Below are 18,234 nucleotides of genomic sequence, written 5' to 3'. Positions count from 1 at the left end.
TCCCTCTGTTTCTTATATTTCCTGTAAACTGGTAGTTATATCTAGAGAGTTGATTAGAATCAGATTTTCAGGAAAAGAATATTTTTTGGTTGGTGCTATATTCCTCTCATTGCATCACATCAGTTTGGTTTTCCTGCTTTTAATGATGTTAAGAATTGATTTATTTGTTCAATGTGATTATATTTAACAAGTATCCCAGTTAATTCTCATAGTTAGGCAAGGTGGGGAGCTACTGGTCTAGTGCTACTACCCTGAAGCCTCACATTCTATGTTTATTTGCATAACTGAAGGTGAATGAATAAGCGCTAAACTGTATTAGTTTTCCTATACTGCTGGAAACTTAGATCAGGTCTTGACATATTAAGAGATGTGAGCTCTTTTCTTGAGGAACTTTGTGCACTACAACTCAGCCTTAGAAAAAATTATATTATATAAAGGACAGGTTGAACCTCAACTTTTAAATTAAGAAAAATGAATTTTAAAATGATTTCACTGTTTCTCTTTGCCATAAAAGAGAAAGCAGAACTTGCCCTCTGATGAAGCATATATTTTTGACTTAGGGGGGAGGATAAAGTACATTAGTGTCCTCTTTCTGGACTTTATAGTAAGAAAAGTTGGGATATAACACCAAGCTGTTGAAAAAGAAATAACCGAAGTTACTCTTGTACTTTCTTTTACTCTACTCTTCCTCAGACTAAAAATCATGGTTCTTTCTAGACCTGCCATGTTCCCCTTGCAGCAGGTGACCTTTCTTTTCCTTTTCCTTTTTTTAAATGCCACTGTAGCCTCTGGGAACCAGAGTGTCAGGCCATGTGCCCCGTTATCAGAATTCTCCATTGCAATCATTGAAACATAGACCATTCTCTTACTGAAGTATCTAATAAGATACAGAATTTCAGTCTTGGAGGCCTGATAATTACAATTATCCAGAGAGTAGTTAGGAAGTCACAATATCAGACCAACTGTTTAAAAGTGGAAGCAGCTGTTAAAACCTCTAGCAAATAATGTAGCCTCTATTGGTCTATTCATCAGATTAATTGGTGTTTGATTCCTTTGTTGTGTGGAGAGGTCTGTCACTTTGCCATTGACACCTCTCCAAGAGCACTTCCCAGTTAAATTTCTTTGTTTCCTTTGGACTAAACATGGAGAAATGGATAAAGAGTTCCTTATTCCTTGCCGATACTGTTGGAATCCTGACACGTTCTGAAGTATATGGAAGAGTCAAAAAGCCTTTAGTATATTTGAGCCAGGTGAAAAAGTTAGGAAACTTCTGTCTTAAAAGAATTTTTAAGGAAATAATTCCTTATAGAGGACCAACAGTTATATCACATCATCTCTTCAGGCCTTTGCCTACTTTTTATCAAAGTAGGTGTAATACAACTATAATGATAATTAAAATAATATTTGTAGGGCAACAAATTATATTAGAGAGGCATCTCTAGTTTTACAGTGAATATTGCTGTTAATTCTGTATTCTAATTTAAAAGAATCTTTTAATGAAGTATATCTGTGGTTTACATGTGTATATATTGGAAAATTAGTCAGTGATGAATTTATTCATGGGAGTTTTTTCTCCTTCCATCCAGATGACAAGATTCTACAGATCATTACCGAATTGATAAAAACAGAATAATAATTGAAACTGAAATTCATGGTCAACTGCTTTAAAAATTAAGATGAAGACAAAGTCATGAAATTATGTGAAAATGGACCATCCCATTAAGTATTTCAGTACTTAAAATGTTGGTACTAGCCATAAGGTAAAGGTGGCAGAAAAAAGCACATACTTTAAACGTGTAATTTTCTAATTTCTTTTTAATGATGATTATTCTCAATGTATTTGCCACTACATTTACAATAAATTCTTTGGTATCATCCATGTTGTATACATCATTATGTGCCTTATGGGCAAGGTCTGTGTCTATAGTATCTATAACTTTGTGTTGTGATTCTCTTTGTACCCACCTCATCCTCTCTATCAGTCCTTGATGTCTAGAGAGTTTAGACCTTCTTGACCCAGAGGAGGAAATGAGCTCCAAAACCAGTTGTAATTGAATTTCCACAAAAAGGAACAACTTCACTTACTTAATATTTGATACTCAAAGTCAAAACCTAATAAGGTATACACTATTAATAGATGCCACCTATATCAGTAACATTCACTAAGTACAAAGACATAGTACTGGAGGATAGGCAGCTATAGCTAATGCTACTGTCAACTCAGGGATGAGTAGCTTGCACCATTTTCCTCAATCATAAGCTTTGATATCACTGCTCTTGAACCCTTTTTCTACCCATAATTGGATTGATAAGGTCGGTAACTTTGAGATAGTAAAACATGCTTAGAAATTTTTCAGTGGTTTCATTTGTTTCACTTACTGAGTATCTTTGAAACTCCATCTTGATTATGTAGAGGAATTTTCCGTCAAGATTGTTAAGGAACTTAAAGTATATTTTTGTGTAAACCAAAGGCAGAAATTGTATCTGAGGGACAAAAGATTAGAATTGAGTAGGAACGGAGTCTAATTGCTTGACTCTCATAGTAGGCATTCAGTGAATATAGTTGACCCTTGAACAACACAGGAGTACCAACCCTCCATGCAGCTGAAAATCTGCCTGTAACTTTTGACTCCCCCAAAACTTAACTACTAACAGCCTACTGTTGGCCAGAAGTCTTACTGATAAACAGCCGATTAACATACATTTTGTATGTATTTGTATATCTAACATACATTTTATACATTCATGACATACCTAACTTTTTCTTAATTTTTTTTTGATATTTCTAGGCTACATGGTTCATCTGCAAGTTTTTTAAATTGTTGCAAATCTTCAAAAAAACGTTCCAATATATTTACTGAAAGAAATCTCTATAAGTGAACCCACAATACAGTTCAAAACTGTGTTGTCTAAGGGTCAACTGTATTTGTTGATGAATGAATAAAAGAAGCTGTAACTTTCACTTTATGTGCAGATGAAACTGAAAATATACTTAGTAGTTATCGGTAATTTTAGGTTTCTACTTGACAGCAAGGAGTCAAATGTGACTGTGGTTAGGAATCTCTGGCTAGTGCCATTAACAGAAATGGAAGTGTTAGGTGAAAGAGCTAGACTGGGTGCTGGAGGCAGTTCCACCTGTGACTGACGGGGACAGAGAAATTGTGGAGTCCTGCTGGTGGAACTAATGTTGATAGATTACTTTGTGCAAGCTACTGCCCAGATGTCTTTTGTTTGCTGACTCATTTAATCTTCACAACAATCCTGTTAGGTAGGTAATGCATTATCCCCGTTTTACAGATGAGGAAACTGAGGCATGAGGAAGTGAAATAACTGGTCCAAGATCACACTGATAGTAAGTGGCAGAAGCATTATGGCTCTGGAGCCATTTACGTTTCTGAAATGTAACCATTCCTTTGAAAATGTGAAACTGGCTCACATCAGGATTAGGATCATAGGGTTAGAGTCTTTCACACAGAGGTGATAGTTAACAATGTGGGAATGAAGATAATCACCAAAGGAGAGAGCAGATAGAAGATAAGTAAGGTTAAAATCTTGGAGAAGTCCGTACTTCCAAGTCCATTCACTCCTTTCCATCTCCTCAGCCATCACACAGACCCACATCACCATCATCTTTCACCTATATCACTAGTAATCTCCAAACTAGGCTCTCCTCTTCTTACCCCTCTCTAATCCATTCTCTCTACAACTGTAAGAATGATCTTTTGAAAAGATATCTGTTGCTTGGCTGAATAAACCCTTTACTGGCCTCCCACTGCCCCTAAAGTATGAAGTTCTGAACATGCCTACAAAGCTCTAAGTGATCTGGACCTTGCTACCCTCCAAACTCCTCTCCACTCTCCCTCTTCTCACAGTGCTCCAGCCACACCGGACTCCTTTTGAATCCTAGAAGATGCCAAGTGCCTTTTTAATCATTTACATGTGCTGTTCTCTGCTGTTCTGGTTCTTTACCAAATAGACTTTACCTGCCCCTTTGCTATCTCCACAGACCATCCTATGGACTTCCTCACTGACCACCCTTCTGAAGTATATCTCCCCTTTTAATCACTCTTACAACACAGTACTTTTCTCAGAATGTACCATCTGCTTCTTGTCTTCTCCCACTAGACCATATGCTGCACCATGACTGTCTTCACTCGCTATTGTGTACCAGGCCCACTGCCTGGCACATCCAGGCATTCAATAAATGTCTGCTGAAGATGAATGAGGTGTGAGGAGAGGCAGGGTAGGGCGTTCTTACTGAAGTAGACAAAGGAAAGTTTCTGGAAGCAAGAGTATTGGCAACAGATGTTACAAACTAAGAAAAGACTTCCAGATTTCATAAATAGATCAAGCTTTTGAGAGCAGTTTGAATTAAGGGTGGCGAGGAAGGACACTATAAGAGGTCCCACAGCCACCTACACATTTGGTGGTTTGCTAGAAGGACTTGCAGGGCTCAGAGGCTATCATTTATTGCAGAGAAAGATATATAACAGGATCATAAAGGGAAAAAGACACATCACGTGGAGTCTGGAGGAATCTACGCACAGGCCTCCTACGTGTTGTGCAATGTCTCTGCCCAGAGAAGCCTGCTGGAGACTCGGAGTCCAAGGATTTTATTGAGGGCTGGTTACAGGCACAAAGACCATAATCATAACTATCAAAATTCCAGACACCCAGAAGGAAAGCAGGCATTCAGTGCCCCAAGCAGGCAAAAGTGTTATCTGAAAAGCAAGGAACACTTCAAAAGCCAAATTCTCAGGCTCCAGCCAAGAGCCAACCCTGCAAGTAGGCCCTTCTAAAGACAGCAACCTCAGGCCTGCTATGTTAAAAACTCTTCCCTGCACAGTCACAAAGCATAATTTTTAGGGAATGAATACAAACCAAAAGGTGGTGCACCAAGTAAAGAATACTCTTTATAGATGTGATGAAGAAACAGAGAACACATAAGAGGCTGAAGAATGAGATATTTTAGGATAGGAAGACCCTCACTGATTTGCAGACGAAACAGAAATAACTAGCAGAGAGTAAAGATAATATTAGCATTGGAGGGAGCCCAAGAAAGGACTAAAGAAGAATACAGGGAACAACTTGGAAAGGCTTTTTGGCTTTCCCCACCCAGCAATGCTTAGTGACTTGAGGAGATAAGCCTCTAAAGTTAATAAAGGGCTTTTTTGCATTCAAGTGACCTTGGGTTCTTAGAATGAAAGAGACTGTCTCATTGAAATGGTTGACCAAAATGCTTACATACAGGCAAATGGGTCCAGAAAAAAGGCCATGGACCAAGAAAACAGGGAGAGGCTGAAAGTTTAGAGGTCAGGATCTAATCCCAAATTCATTGTAAGTGAAAAGTAAGGAAACTGATTAAGGAAGAGAATTTCATAATTTAAAATCTGAGATGCAATTGTTCCAACAATAAATAAACCCAAAGGGCTTCCCTGCTGGTGGAGAGGAAAATGGAGATAAGAAACACTGAAGGTAGGTCCAGAAGCAGGATAGCCAGCACGTAGGTTCATAAGTGGGGATGCAGGAAAAGGATGGAGAAGACCACGCCAGTTGCTATGGTTATTGGGGAAAGTGGGAAGGTGCCCTGGAGCTTAATACACAGTGGCAAAAATAAAAAATAAGGAGAGAGTCATATGAGAAAATGCATGCTCTTCAGGTTAGGGGTTGTTGAATCCTGGTGGTGGTACAGGAATATGCCCACCTCTTCTCACTGAATCAATCTAACCCACAAGACATTTTAAAATATAAGGAATAGTCTATATTGGGGAGGATTAGCCAGAAGGAAAGGAAATATTATGAATGGAAAGTAGATTTCCATTAAAATTTTTTTAAATGGAGTATTATGTGATAAGCACTTAACTAAAAGCTTTATTATATTCTTGTTTAGTCCTCACAACAATCCTGAGGGGAGATGGATAATATATTTCCAATTTACAAATGAGGAAATTGACGCTAAGCAACTAAATTTTCCGAGGTCGCTCAGCTAATGAGGAAAAACGAAAAGACCATTCCAAAATAATCTGAGCAGTATACTGGTGTAAGGATAGACATATTAGATCTATGGAATAGAATTGAGAGTTCAAAAATGTGTTAACAAATACAAACTACTGTACATAAAATAGATAAGCATCAACGATTTACTGTATAGCACAGGGAACTATATCAATATCTTATAATAACCTATAATGGAAAATAATCTGAAAAATATATACAACTGAATCACTTTGCTGTACACCTGAAACTAACACGATATTGTAAATCAACTCTACTTCAAATAAAAAAAGAAATAAGTAAACCCATCTGTCTGTGGACAGCTGATTTTCAACAAGTGTGCCAAGACTGTTCAATGGGGAAAGAACAGTCTTCTCAACAAATGGTGCTGGGACAACTGGATATCCATATACAAAAGAATGAATCTGGACCCTTACCTCACACCACATACAAAATGTAACTAAAAGTAGATCATAGAGCTAAGTGTAAAAACTAAAAACATTTGTCATTTAAAGCACACTATCAAGAAAGTATTTAAATGACAACCCACAGAATGGGAGGAAATATTTGCAATCACATCTCTGATAAGGGACTTGTATTTAGAATATATGAAGAACTCTTACAAGTCAGTAATGAAAAGACAATCCAATTAAAGAGTGAGTCTTTTGGTGGTATAAGAAGAAGGCCTGGACAACCAGAACCCCTTTTCTGGATTGCTTCCATCAATGCTTTGTCCCTGAAGACAGGAAGTACCTTGCCAGTAAGGAACTGCCTTTTAAAGTTCTTTTGATATCGGACAATGCCCCCAGCCACCCAGAACTCCATGAGTTCAACATTGAAGGCATAAAAGTGATCCTACGTGCCCCCAAACATAACGTCTCTAATTCAGCCTCTATATCAGGGGATCATAAGGACCTTTAAGGCTAATTATACATGGTACTCTATGAAAAGGAGTGTCACACTATGGAAGAGAACCCTGATAGAACAACAGGAAAGTCTGGAAGGATTACACCATTCAAGATGCCATCGTTGTTATAGAAAAAGCTGTGAAAGCCATCAAGCCTGAAACAATATATTCCTGCTGGAGAAAACTGTGTCCAGATGTTGAGCATGACTCCACAGGATTTACTACATAGCAGGTCAAGGAAATCATGAAAGAGAGAGACTGTGGATATGACAGAAAAAGTGGAAGCTGAAGGGTTCAAGATATGGATCTTGGAGAGATTTCAAGAGCTAACAGACACCACACCAGAAGAATTAACAGAAGACAACTTGATGGAGGTGAGTGCTTCTGAACCAGTGCCAGACAATTAGGAAGAAGATGTAAAAGAAGCAGTGTCAGAAAACAAATTGACATTAGACAATCTGGCAGAGGGTTCCAATTATTCAAAATTGCTTTTAACTCCTTTTATGACATGGACCCTTCTGTGATACAGGCACTGAAACTAAAGCAAATGGTAGAAGAAAGATTGGTACCATATATTATAGAAACATTTTCAGAGAAATGAAAAAGCAAAAACGTCAGAAATTATAATGTATTCTGTAAACTTCACCAAGTGTGCCTGCCTCTCCTCCCTCCCCTTCCACCTCCTCCTCCTCTTCCACCTCTTGTCACCCCTGAGACAGCAAGACCAACCACTCCCCCACCTCCTCCTCCTCAGCCTACTCAATGTGAAAATGACAAGGACAAAGACCTTTATGATGACCCACTTCTACTTAATGAATAGTAAATAATCATCATGTCATACAGCTAATAAGTTTCTCTGTTGTGTATGTGTGTGTCTTCATGTGGAAATCTAATAACTATACAGCAAGAACTGTATGAGACTTTTTTGTGACATCATCATCATCACCTAAGTATTCATCATGTAGAACATCGTGTGCAAGACTAGTATTAAAGTGGATAGCCTACCCTTATATAGGCATAAGGTGAGTGATATTTAATATAAAATTAACAATGTGTTAGTTTTCTTACTGTGTATCAGCATTAGATAAGGGGGGTCTTTTTTAAGTAACAATGTTTCCAATGCTATATTATGAATATGACTGTAATACTGTATGCCATAAAAATTTTATAACGATTCATTCATTAGTATATAGGCTAGGCTATAGCAAAGCAATTGTATCAATTACACTAGGCTACCATTGAACTATCATATTGCTGCTTCTTCATTATCAATGCATGAATCATTATACCTGTAAATAAATATGAATTTCCTTTTCACATTATCTTTCCATTTTTGATATTTAGTGTTAGTAATATGTATAACATCGACAGTGTTTTGTATCATAATAGACAATATTAAAAAAAAATAGACAATATTGATGTAGGTACTGACAATTCATCTCATAAACAGAACAATGTAATTTTACAGTATCAATAAACACAGTACAGTACTGTAAATCTATTTTTTCTTCTTTATGATTTTCTTAATAATATTTTCTATTCTCTAACTTATTGTAAGAATACAGCATATAATACATATAACACAAAATATGTGTTAATCGATTGTTTACATTATCAGTAAAGCTTCTAGTCAACAGTAGGCTATTAGTAAAGTTTTGGGGGGAGTCAAAAGTTATATGTGGATTTTCAACGGTGCAGGGGGTAGGTGGATGGTTTGCACCCCAACCCCTACATTGTTCAAGGGTCAACTGTATATTGCGAAATACTCACCACAATAAGTCTTATTAACATTCATCACCACATATAGTTACAAAAATATTTTTCTTTTTCTTCTTCTTTTCTTTTTTCTCTTTCTTTATTCCTTTTTTGTTCTTTCTTATGAGAACTTTTAGGACCTACAGGACTTTGTCGGCTCCAGTAAAGATGGCAGAATAGAAGGACGTGAAGCTCACCTTCTTCTACAAATACATCTACATCTGAAACAATTCTTACAAAATACATACTGAACGCTGGAAGAATATTTCAAACACCCAAAATCACAAGAAAGATCTCCACATAACCAGGTGGATCTTGGACTGAGGACAAAATGGCAGAGTAGAAGGAAGTGAGCTCACCTCCCCTCATGAAAGCACCAAAATCACAACTAACTGCTGAACAACCATCAACAAAAAAGACTGGAACCTACCAAAAAAAGATATTCTACTTCCAAAGACAAAGAAGAAGGAGGGGCACATTCGCAACACAAGCAAATCCCATACCTGCCGGGTGGGTGACCCACAAACTGGAAAATAATTATATTGCAGAGGTTCTCCCACAGGAGTGAGAGTTTGGAGCCCCATGTCAGGCTCCCCAGTCTGGGGGTCTGGCATAGGGAAGAGGAGCCCCCAGAGCATTTGGCTTTGAAGGCCAGAGGGGCTTGATCATGGGAACTCTACAGGACTGTGGGAAACAGAAACTCCACTCTTAGAGGGTACACACAAGGTCTTGTGAACACCAGGACGAGGGGAAAAAGCAGTGACTGCATAGGAGCCTGTACCAGACCTACCTACTGGTCTTGGAGGGTCTCCTGGGTAGGGGGCGACTATGCATCACTGTTGGGACAAGGACACTGGTGGTGGCAGTACTGAGGAGTACTCATTGGCATTAGCTCTCCTGGAGGCAGCCATTTTGATGCCAAGACCTGACACACCCAACAGCCCATAGGCCCCAGTGCTGGGACGCCTCAGACCAAACAACCAACAGGGTGGGAAAACAGCCCGACCCATCAGCAGACAGGCTGCTTAAAGTCTTCCTGAGCCCAGAGCCACCTCTAAACACACCCCTTGAGGACTTCCCCGGTGGTCCAGAGGTTAACACTCCATGGTCCCAATGTAGGGGGCACAGGTTTGATCCCTGGTTGGAGGAGTTCCACATGCTGCAAGGTACGGCCAAAAAAAAACAAACAAAAAACATCCCTTGACATGGTCCTGCCCACCAGAGGGACAAGACCCAGCTTCACCCACCAGTGAGCAGCACCAGTTCCTCCCACCAGGAGTCCTGCACAAGCCTTAGACCAGCCTCACCCACCAGGGGGCAGACACCAGAAGCAAGAGGAACTACAATCCTGAAGCCTGTGGGACCGCAAACACAGAAAGTTAGACAAAATGAGATGGCAGAGGAATATGTTCCAGACAAAGGAACAAGATAAAACCTCAAAAGAACAACTATGTGAAGTGGAGATAGGCAATATACCTGAAAAAGAATTCATAGTAATGGTAGTAAAGATGATTCAAGATCTCGGAAAAAGAATGGAGGCACAGACCAAGAAGATACAAGAAATGTTTAGCAAAGAGCTAGAAGACATAAAGAACAAACAGAGTTGAAAAATACAATAACTGAAATGAAGAATACACCAGAAGTAATCAACAGCAGAATAAATGAGGCAGAAGAATGAATAAGTGAGCTGGAAGACAGAATGGTGGAATTCACTGCCGCAAAACAAAGGAAAAAGAATGAAAACAAATGAGGACAGTCTAAGAAACCTCTGGGACAACATTAAATGCACCAATATTTACATTATAGGGGTCCCAGAAGGAGAAGAGAAAGTGCCTAAGAAAATATTTAAAGAGATAATGGCTGAAAACTTCCCTGACATGGGAAAGGAAAGAGTCACCCAAGGCCAGGAAGTGCAGAGTTCCATACAGGATAAACCTAAGGAGGAACACACCGAGACACATATTAATCAAACTGACAAAAATTAAACACAAAGAGAGAATATTAAAAGCAACAAGGGAAAAGCACCAAATAACATACAAGGGAATCCCCATAAGGTTATCAGCTGATTTTTCAGCAGAAACTCTGCCAGCCAGAAGGGAGTAGCATGATATATTTAAAGTGATGAAAAGGAAAAAACCTACAACCAAGAATACTCTACCCAGCAAGGCTCTCATTCAGATTCGACAGAGAAATCAAAAGTTTTACAGACAAGCAAAAGCTAAAAGAATTCAGCACCACCAAACCATCTTTACAACAAATCCTAAAGGAATTTCTCTAGGCGGAAAAGAAAAGGCCACAACTAGAAATAAGAAAATTATGAATGGGAAAGCACCCAGTAAAGGCAAACATACATTAAAGGTAGGAAATCATCCACACACAAATATGATATCAAAACCAGCAATCATGAGGAGAATACAAATTCAGGATATTGGAAATGCATTTGAAATTAAGACACCAGCAACTTAAAACAATCTTGTATATATATAGACGGATATATCAAAACCTCATGGTAACTGCAAACCAAAACTCTATCAAGACAATAGATATACACACAAAAAAGAAAAAGGAATCCAAAAACAACACTAAAGATAGTCATCAAATCACAAGAGAAGAGAACAAAAGAGGAAGGGAAGAAAAGAGACCTACAAAAACAAACCCAAAACAATTAACAAAATGGAAATAAGAAACTATATATCGGTAATTACGTTAAGTGTAAATGGATTAAATGCTTCAACCAAAAGACATAAACTGGCTAAATGGATACAAAAACAAGACCCATATATATGCTGTCTACAATAGACCCACTTCAGATCTAGGGACACATACAGACTGAAAGGGAGGGGATGGAGAAAGGTATTCTATGCAAATGGAAAACAAAAGAAAGCTGAAGTAGCAATACTCATATCAGACAAAACAGACTTTAAAATAAAGACTGTTACAAGAGACAAAGAAGGACACGACATAATGATCAAGGGATCAATCCAAGAAAAAGATATAACGATTGTAAATATATATGCACCCAATATAAGAGCACCTCAATATATAAGGCAAATGCTAACTGCCATAAAAGAAGAAATCAACAGTAACACAATAATGGGGGACTTTAACACCTCACTTACATCAATGGACAGATCATCCAGACAGAAAATCAATAAGGGAACCCAGGCCTTAAATGACACATTAGACCAGATGGACTTGATATTTATAGAACATTCCATCCAAAAGCAGCAGAATACACATTCTTTGAAAGTGCACATAGAACATTCTGCAGGATAGATCACATGCTGGGCCATAAAGCAAGCCTCGGTAAATTTAAGAAAACTGAAATCATATCAAGCATCTTTTCTGCCCCCAACACTATGAGATTAGAAATCAACTACAAGAAAAAAACTATAAAAACACAAACACGTGGAGGCTAAACAAAATGCCACTAAACAACAAATGGATCACTGAAGAAATCAAAGAGGAAATTAAAAAATACCTAGAGGCAAATGAAAACAAAAATACGACAATCCAAAACCTATGGTATGCAGCGTAAGTAGTTCTAAAAGGGAAGATTAGAGCAACACAATCTTACCTCAGGAAACAAGAAAAATCCCAAATAAACAATCTAACATTACACCTAAGGCAACTAGAGAAAGAAGAACAGACAAAACCCAAAGTTATCAGAAGGAAAGAAATCATAAAGATCAGAGCAGAAATAAATGACATAGAGATGAAGAAAACAATAGCAAAGGTCAATGAAACTAAAAGCTGGTTCTTTGACAAGGTAAACAAAATAGATAAACCTTTAGCCAAATTCATCAAGAAAAAAAGGGAGAAGGCTCAAATCAATAAAATTAGAAATGAAAAAGGAGAAGTTACGACGGACGTCACAGAAATACAAAGGATCATAAGAGACTACTACAGCAACCATATGCCAATAAAATGGACAAATTCTTAGAAAGGTACAATCTCCCAAAACTGAACCAGGAAGTAATAAAAAATATGAACAGATCACTCACAAGCACTGAAATTGAAACTGTGATTTAAAAACTCCCAAAAAACAAAAGTCCAGGACCAAATGGCTTCACAGGCAAATTCTATCAAACATTTAGGGAAGAGTTAACACCTATCCTTCTGAAACTATTTCAAAAGATTACAGAGTAAGGAACATACCCAAACTCATTCTATGAGGCCACCATCACTCTGATACCAAAACCAGACAAAGATACCACAAAAAAGGAAAATTACAGGCAAATATCACTGATGAACACAGATGCAAAAATCCTCAACAAAATACTAGCAAGCTGAATCCAACAATACATTAAAAGGATCATACACCATGATCAAGTGGGATTTATTCCAGGGATGCAAAGATTTTTCAGTATCCACAAAGCAATCGTTGTGATACACTACATTAACAAACTGAAGAATAGAAAACATATGATTATCTCAATAGATGCAGAAAAAGCTTTTGACAAAATTCAACACTTATTTATGATAAAAACTCTCCAGAAAGTGGGCATAGAAGGAACATACCTCAACAAAATAAAGGCCATAGGGACTTCCCTGGTGGTGCAGTGGTTAAGACTCTGCACTCTCAATTGCAGGGGGCCCAGGTATGTTCCCTGGTCAGGGAACTAGATCTCACATGCATGCTGCAATTAAGAGTTTGCATGCCACAACTAAGGAGCCCATGTGCCGCAACTAAGGAGCCCATGTGCCACAACTAAGGAGCCCACGAGACACAAGTAAGGAGCCCGCCTGCCGCAACTAAGACCCGGCACAACCAAATAAATAAATATTTTAAAAAATAATTTTAAAAAAACAACAAAATAAAGGCCGTATATGACAAACCCACAGCTAACATCATACTCAACAGTGAAAAGGTGAAAGCATTTCCTCTAAGATCAGGAACAAGACAAGGATGTCCACTCTCACCATTTTTATTCAACATAGTTTTGGAAGTCCTAGCCACGGCAATCAGAGAAGAAAAAGAAATAAAAGGAATCCAAATTGGAAAAAAAGAAGTAAAACTGTCACTGTTTGCAGATGACATGATACTATACTTAGAAAATCCTAAAGATGCTACCAGAAAACTACTAGAGCTCATCAACAAATTCGGTAAAGTTGTAGGATACAAAATTAATACACAGAAATCTGTTGCATTTCTATACACTAACATCAAAAGGTCAGTAAGAGAAATTAAGGAAACAATCCCATTTACCATCACATCAAAAAGAATAAAATACCTAGGAATAAACCTACCTAAGGAGGCAAAAAACCTGTACTCTGAAAACTATAAGACACTGATGAAAGAAATAGAAGATGACACAAACAGATAGAAAGATATACTGTGTTCTTGGATTGGAAGAATCAATATTGTGAAAATGACTATACTACCTGAGGTAATCTACAGATTTAATCCAATCCCTATCAAGTTACCAGTGGCATTTTTTGCAGATCTAGAACAAAAAACCTTAAAATCTGTATGGAAACACAGAAGACCCTGAATAGCCAAAGCAATCTTGAGAAAGAAAAACGGAACTGGAAGAATCAGGCTCCCTGACTTCAGACTATACTACAAAGCTACAGTAATCAAAACAGTATGGTACTGGCACAAAACAGAAATATAGATCAATGGAAAAGAACAGAAAGCCCAGAGCTAAACTCACACACCTGTGGTCAATATATCTACAACAAAGGAGGGAAGAATATACAATGGAGAAAAGACAATCTCTTGAATAAGTGGTTCTGAGAAAACTGGACAGCTACACGTAAAAGAATGTAATTAGAACATTCTTAAACACTACACACAAAAATAAACTCAAAATGGATTAAAGACCTAAGTGTAAGACTGAATACTATAAAACTCTTAGAGGAAAACATAGGCAGAACACTCTGACATAAATCACAGAAATATCTTTTTGTATCCACCTCCTAGTGTAATGAAAATAAAAACAAAAATAAACAAATGGGACCTAATTAAACTTAAAAGCTTCTGCACAGCAAAGGAAACCATAAACAAAATGCAAAGACCACCCACGGAAAGGGAGAAACTATTTGCAAATGATGCGACTGACAAGGGGTTAATCTCCAAAATATACAAACACCTCATGCAGCTCAATATAAAAAAAAAAATACCCAATCAAAAAATGGGGGAAAAAAAATGGGCAAAAGATCTAAATAGATATGTCTCTGAAGAAGACAAACAGGTGGCCAAAAACCACATGAAGGGCTTCCCTGGTGGTGCAGTGGTTGAGAGTCTGCCTGCTAATGCAGGGGACACGGGTTCGAGCCCTGGTCTGGGAAGATCCCACATGCCGTGGAGCGACTAGGCCCTTGGGCCACAACTGCTGAACCTGCGCGTCTGGAGCCTCTGCTCTGCAACAAAGAGAGGCCGCGATAGTGAGAGGCCCGCACATTGCGATGAAGAGTGGCCCCCGCTTGCTGCAACTAGAGAAAGCCCTAGCACAGAAACGAAGACCCAACATAGCAATCAATCAATCAATCAATAAATAAATCTTTAGAAACAAAACAAAACAAAAACCACATGAAAAGATGCTCAACATCACTAATTATTAGAGAACTGCAAATCAAACTACAATGAAGTATCACTTCACACCAGTCAGAATGGCCATCATCAAAAAGTTGACAAACAATAAATGCTGGAGACGGTGTGGGTAAAAAAGAACCCTCCTACACTGTTGGTGGGAATGTAAATTGGTACAGCCACTATCAAAAACAGTATGGAGGTTCCTTAAAAAACTAAAAATAGAGGTACCATATGATCCAGCAATCCCACTCCTGGGCATATATCTGGAGAAAACCGTACTTTGAAAAGATACATGCACCCCAATGTTCACTGTAGCGCTATTTACAATAGCTAAGACATGGAAGCAACCTAAGTGTCCACTGACAGATGAATGGACAAAGAAGATGAGGTACATACATACAATGGAGTATTAGCCATAAAAAAGAATGAAATAATGCCATTTGCAGCAACATGGATGGACCTAGAGATTATCATACTAATTGAAGTAAGTCAGACAGAGAAAGACAAATAGCATATGATATCACTCATATGTAGGATCTAAAAAATGATACAAATGAACTTATTTACAAAACAGAAGCAGACTTACAGACTTTGAAAACAAACTTATGGTTACCAAAGGGGAAAGGTTGGGGGGAGGGATAAATTAGGAGGTTGGGATTTACATATAAACACTACTATATATAAAATAGATAATTAGCACAGGAAGCTCTACTCAATACTCTGTAGTAACCTATATGGGAAAAGAATCTGAAAAGAAATAGATATATGTATATGTATAAATAAATCACTTTGCTATACACCTGAAACTAACACAACATTGTAAATCAAGTATATTCCAATATAGAATAAAAATTAAAATAAGATATACAGGACTATAATTCAAAAAGAGACAAGTACCACAATGTTCACTGCAGCACTATTTACAATAGCCAGGACATGGAAGCAACCTAAGTGTCCATCAATAGATGAATGGGTAAAGAAGATGTGGCACATATATACAATGGAATATTACTCAGCCATAAAAAGAAATGAAACTGAGTTATTTGTAGTTAGGTGGATGGACCTAGAGTCTTGTCATAAAGAGTGAAGTAAGTCAGAAAGAGAAAAACAAATACTGTATGCTAACACATATATATGGAATCTAAAAAAAAAAAAAAGTTCTGAAGAACCTAGGGGCAGGACAGGAATAAAGACGCAGACAGAGAGAATGGACTTGAGGACACGGGGAGGGGGAAGGATAAGCTGGAACGAAGTGAGAGAGTGGCATGGACATATATACATTACCAAATGTAAAACTGATAGCTAGTGGGAAGCAGCCACATAGCACAGGGAGATCAGCTCAGTGCTTTGTGACCACCTAGAGGGGTGGGATAGGGAGGGTAGGAGGGAGATGCAAGAGGGAGGAGATATGGGGATATATGTATATGTATAGCTGATTCACTATGTTATAAAGCAGAAACTAACACACCATTGTAAAGCAATTATACTCCAATAGAGACGTTAAAAAAAAAAAAAAAGATCTACAGGACTTTGGCTTTTATTTTAAGTGAAATGAGGAGAAACTGGCAGGTTCTGAACAAATGAGTAAAATAGTCTTGACTTGGATTTTAGAATGATCATACAGTCTGCTGTATAGAAAATAAATGGCAAGGGACAAGAGGGAAATTGAGAGATTCTTTAGGAGGCTACTGCAATAAGAAACAATGGTGGCTGGGACCAGGGTGGTAGCCCTGGATATGGGTGAAAAACAGTGATTCTAGAAGATACAGCTGATAGGATTTGCTGATGGCTTGGGTGTGAGGTGTGAAACAAAGAGAAATTTTAAGGATGACTGTGGATAGAGCAGTTTTGGGAGTGAAGATCTGGAGTCCTGGCACTGGACTATTACTCTCAATAGAATCAAAGGTCCAAAAAGGATACAGCAAAAAGCTAAAGGAATGAATCAGATTTGGGAAAAGGTGGAGATAAGCTGGATGAGAAATAGGACGTTGAAAAGAAGGCTAGAAATACATTAGGAACATGGAAAGGTTAGTATGAATTTACAAAATATTGTCAGAGCAGCGTCTAATTCCGAGTGATCACAGGTTACCTTTCGTCCTCACACAGCAGTAGAATGCTATCCCACTAAGAATGAAGCCATATAAGACTGTCTGACAAAGCTGAGGGCACTGACTGACCATTCAGTCTCAGAGTCATCCACCTAAATTCTCCACAGAGCCAACAAGAAGCATGTGTTTACAAGAAAAAAAATCACAGAAATTTTTTTTCTATAACCTCAGTCTTCTGTTAATACTCCCAAAAGGAAAAGGTGTTGTGACACTTTTTCATAGAACATTTAATGAAAAATAAACAGTAGTAAAAGTCTATTAAAAAGTAGAGAATAGAAACTGGAGAAAGTAAACCTCCCACTTGCCTTCACCAAGCCACTGGTTTACATATCCTGTAATGCATTACTGTACTGTACTGCTCCTTCCTCGTCAATGCCTCCCACAGCTCCGGGGTACCCACTATTCTGACTTATGTACTATTAGCTTTCCCTTTTAACTGAAATGTATACGTTGACTTACATTTGGGGTTAAGTCTATCATCTTGCTTTTTGTATTCTATTTGTCATATCAGTTCTTTGTTCCTTTTTCTATTCTTTTCTGATTTCATTTGGATTAATCAAGTATTTTTGTTATTCTATTTATCTACTCTATTAACTTAAGTGTTTTGTATTAGTCTTTTAGTGATTACCTTAGAGCAGCATAATGCAATAAAAATTTCTATCTTGATAGAATTGTTCCGTAACTACACTCTCCACTGTGGTAGCCACTAGCCACGTGTGGTTATGGAGCACTTCAATGTGGTTGTATGACTAAGGAACTAGATTTTTACTTTAACTTTAAACATAAATAGCGACATGTGACTAGTAGCTACTGTATTGGAGAGCACATCTCTAGACATTAAATATGCATCCTTGCCTTCTTACAGTCTACCCTAAATCACTACATTTACCACTTCCTGAACAGTGCATGATTGTATTAATCATGTTTTTTAT

The 18,234-nt window shown here is 37.9% G+C and overlaps 2 protein-coding genes across 16 annotated transcripts in view; one reads left to right on the top strand and one right to left on the bottom strand.

Moving 5' to 3' along the window:
* The window catches only part of DHX29 (DExH-box helicase 29), a 47,175-nt gene extending 45,298 nt beyond the window's left edge, over window positions 1-1,877 (top strand). For all 4 annotated transcript variants that reach the window (XM_082382185.1, XM_082382186.1, XM_082382188.1 and 1 more), the window contains one exon: window positions 1,587-1,877. In XM_082382185.1, the coding sequence (XP_082238311.1) occupies window positions 1,587-1,633 (47 nt within the window). In that variant the 3' untranslated portion in view covers window positions 1,634-1,877. The remainder of the gene's footprint in view (window positions 1-1,586) is intronic.
* Window positions 1-18,234, bottom strand: part of LOC309624388 (uncharacterized protein) — a 69,140-nt gene that overhangs the window by 34,274 nt on the left and 16,632 nt on the right. The window lies entirely within an intron of this gene.

The sequence above is a fragment of the Balaenoptera borealis genome (assembly GCF_965194805.1).
Source record: "Balaenoptera borealis genome assembly, chromosome: 2".
NCBI lineage: Eukaryota > Metazoa > Chordata > Mammalia > Artiodactyla > Balaenopteridae > Balaenoptera > Balaenoptera borealis.
The sequence above is the reverse complement of the archived record's forward strand: the minus strand, read 5'-3'. Positions and strand labels throughout refer to the sequence as shown.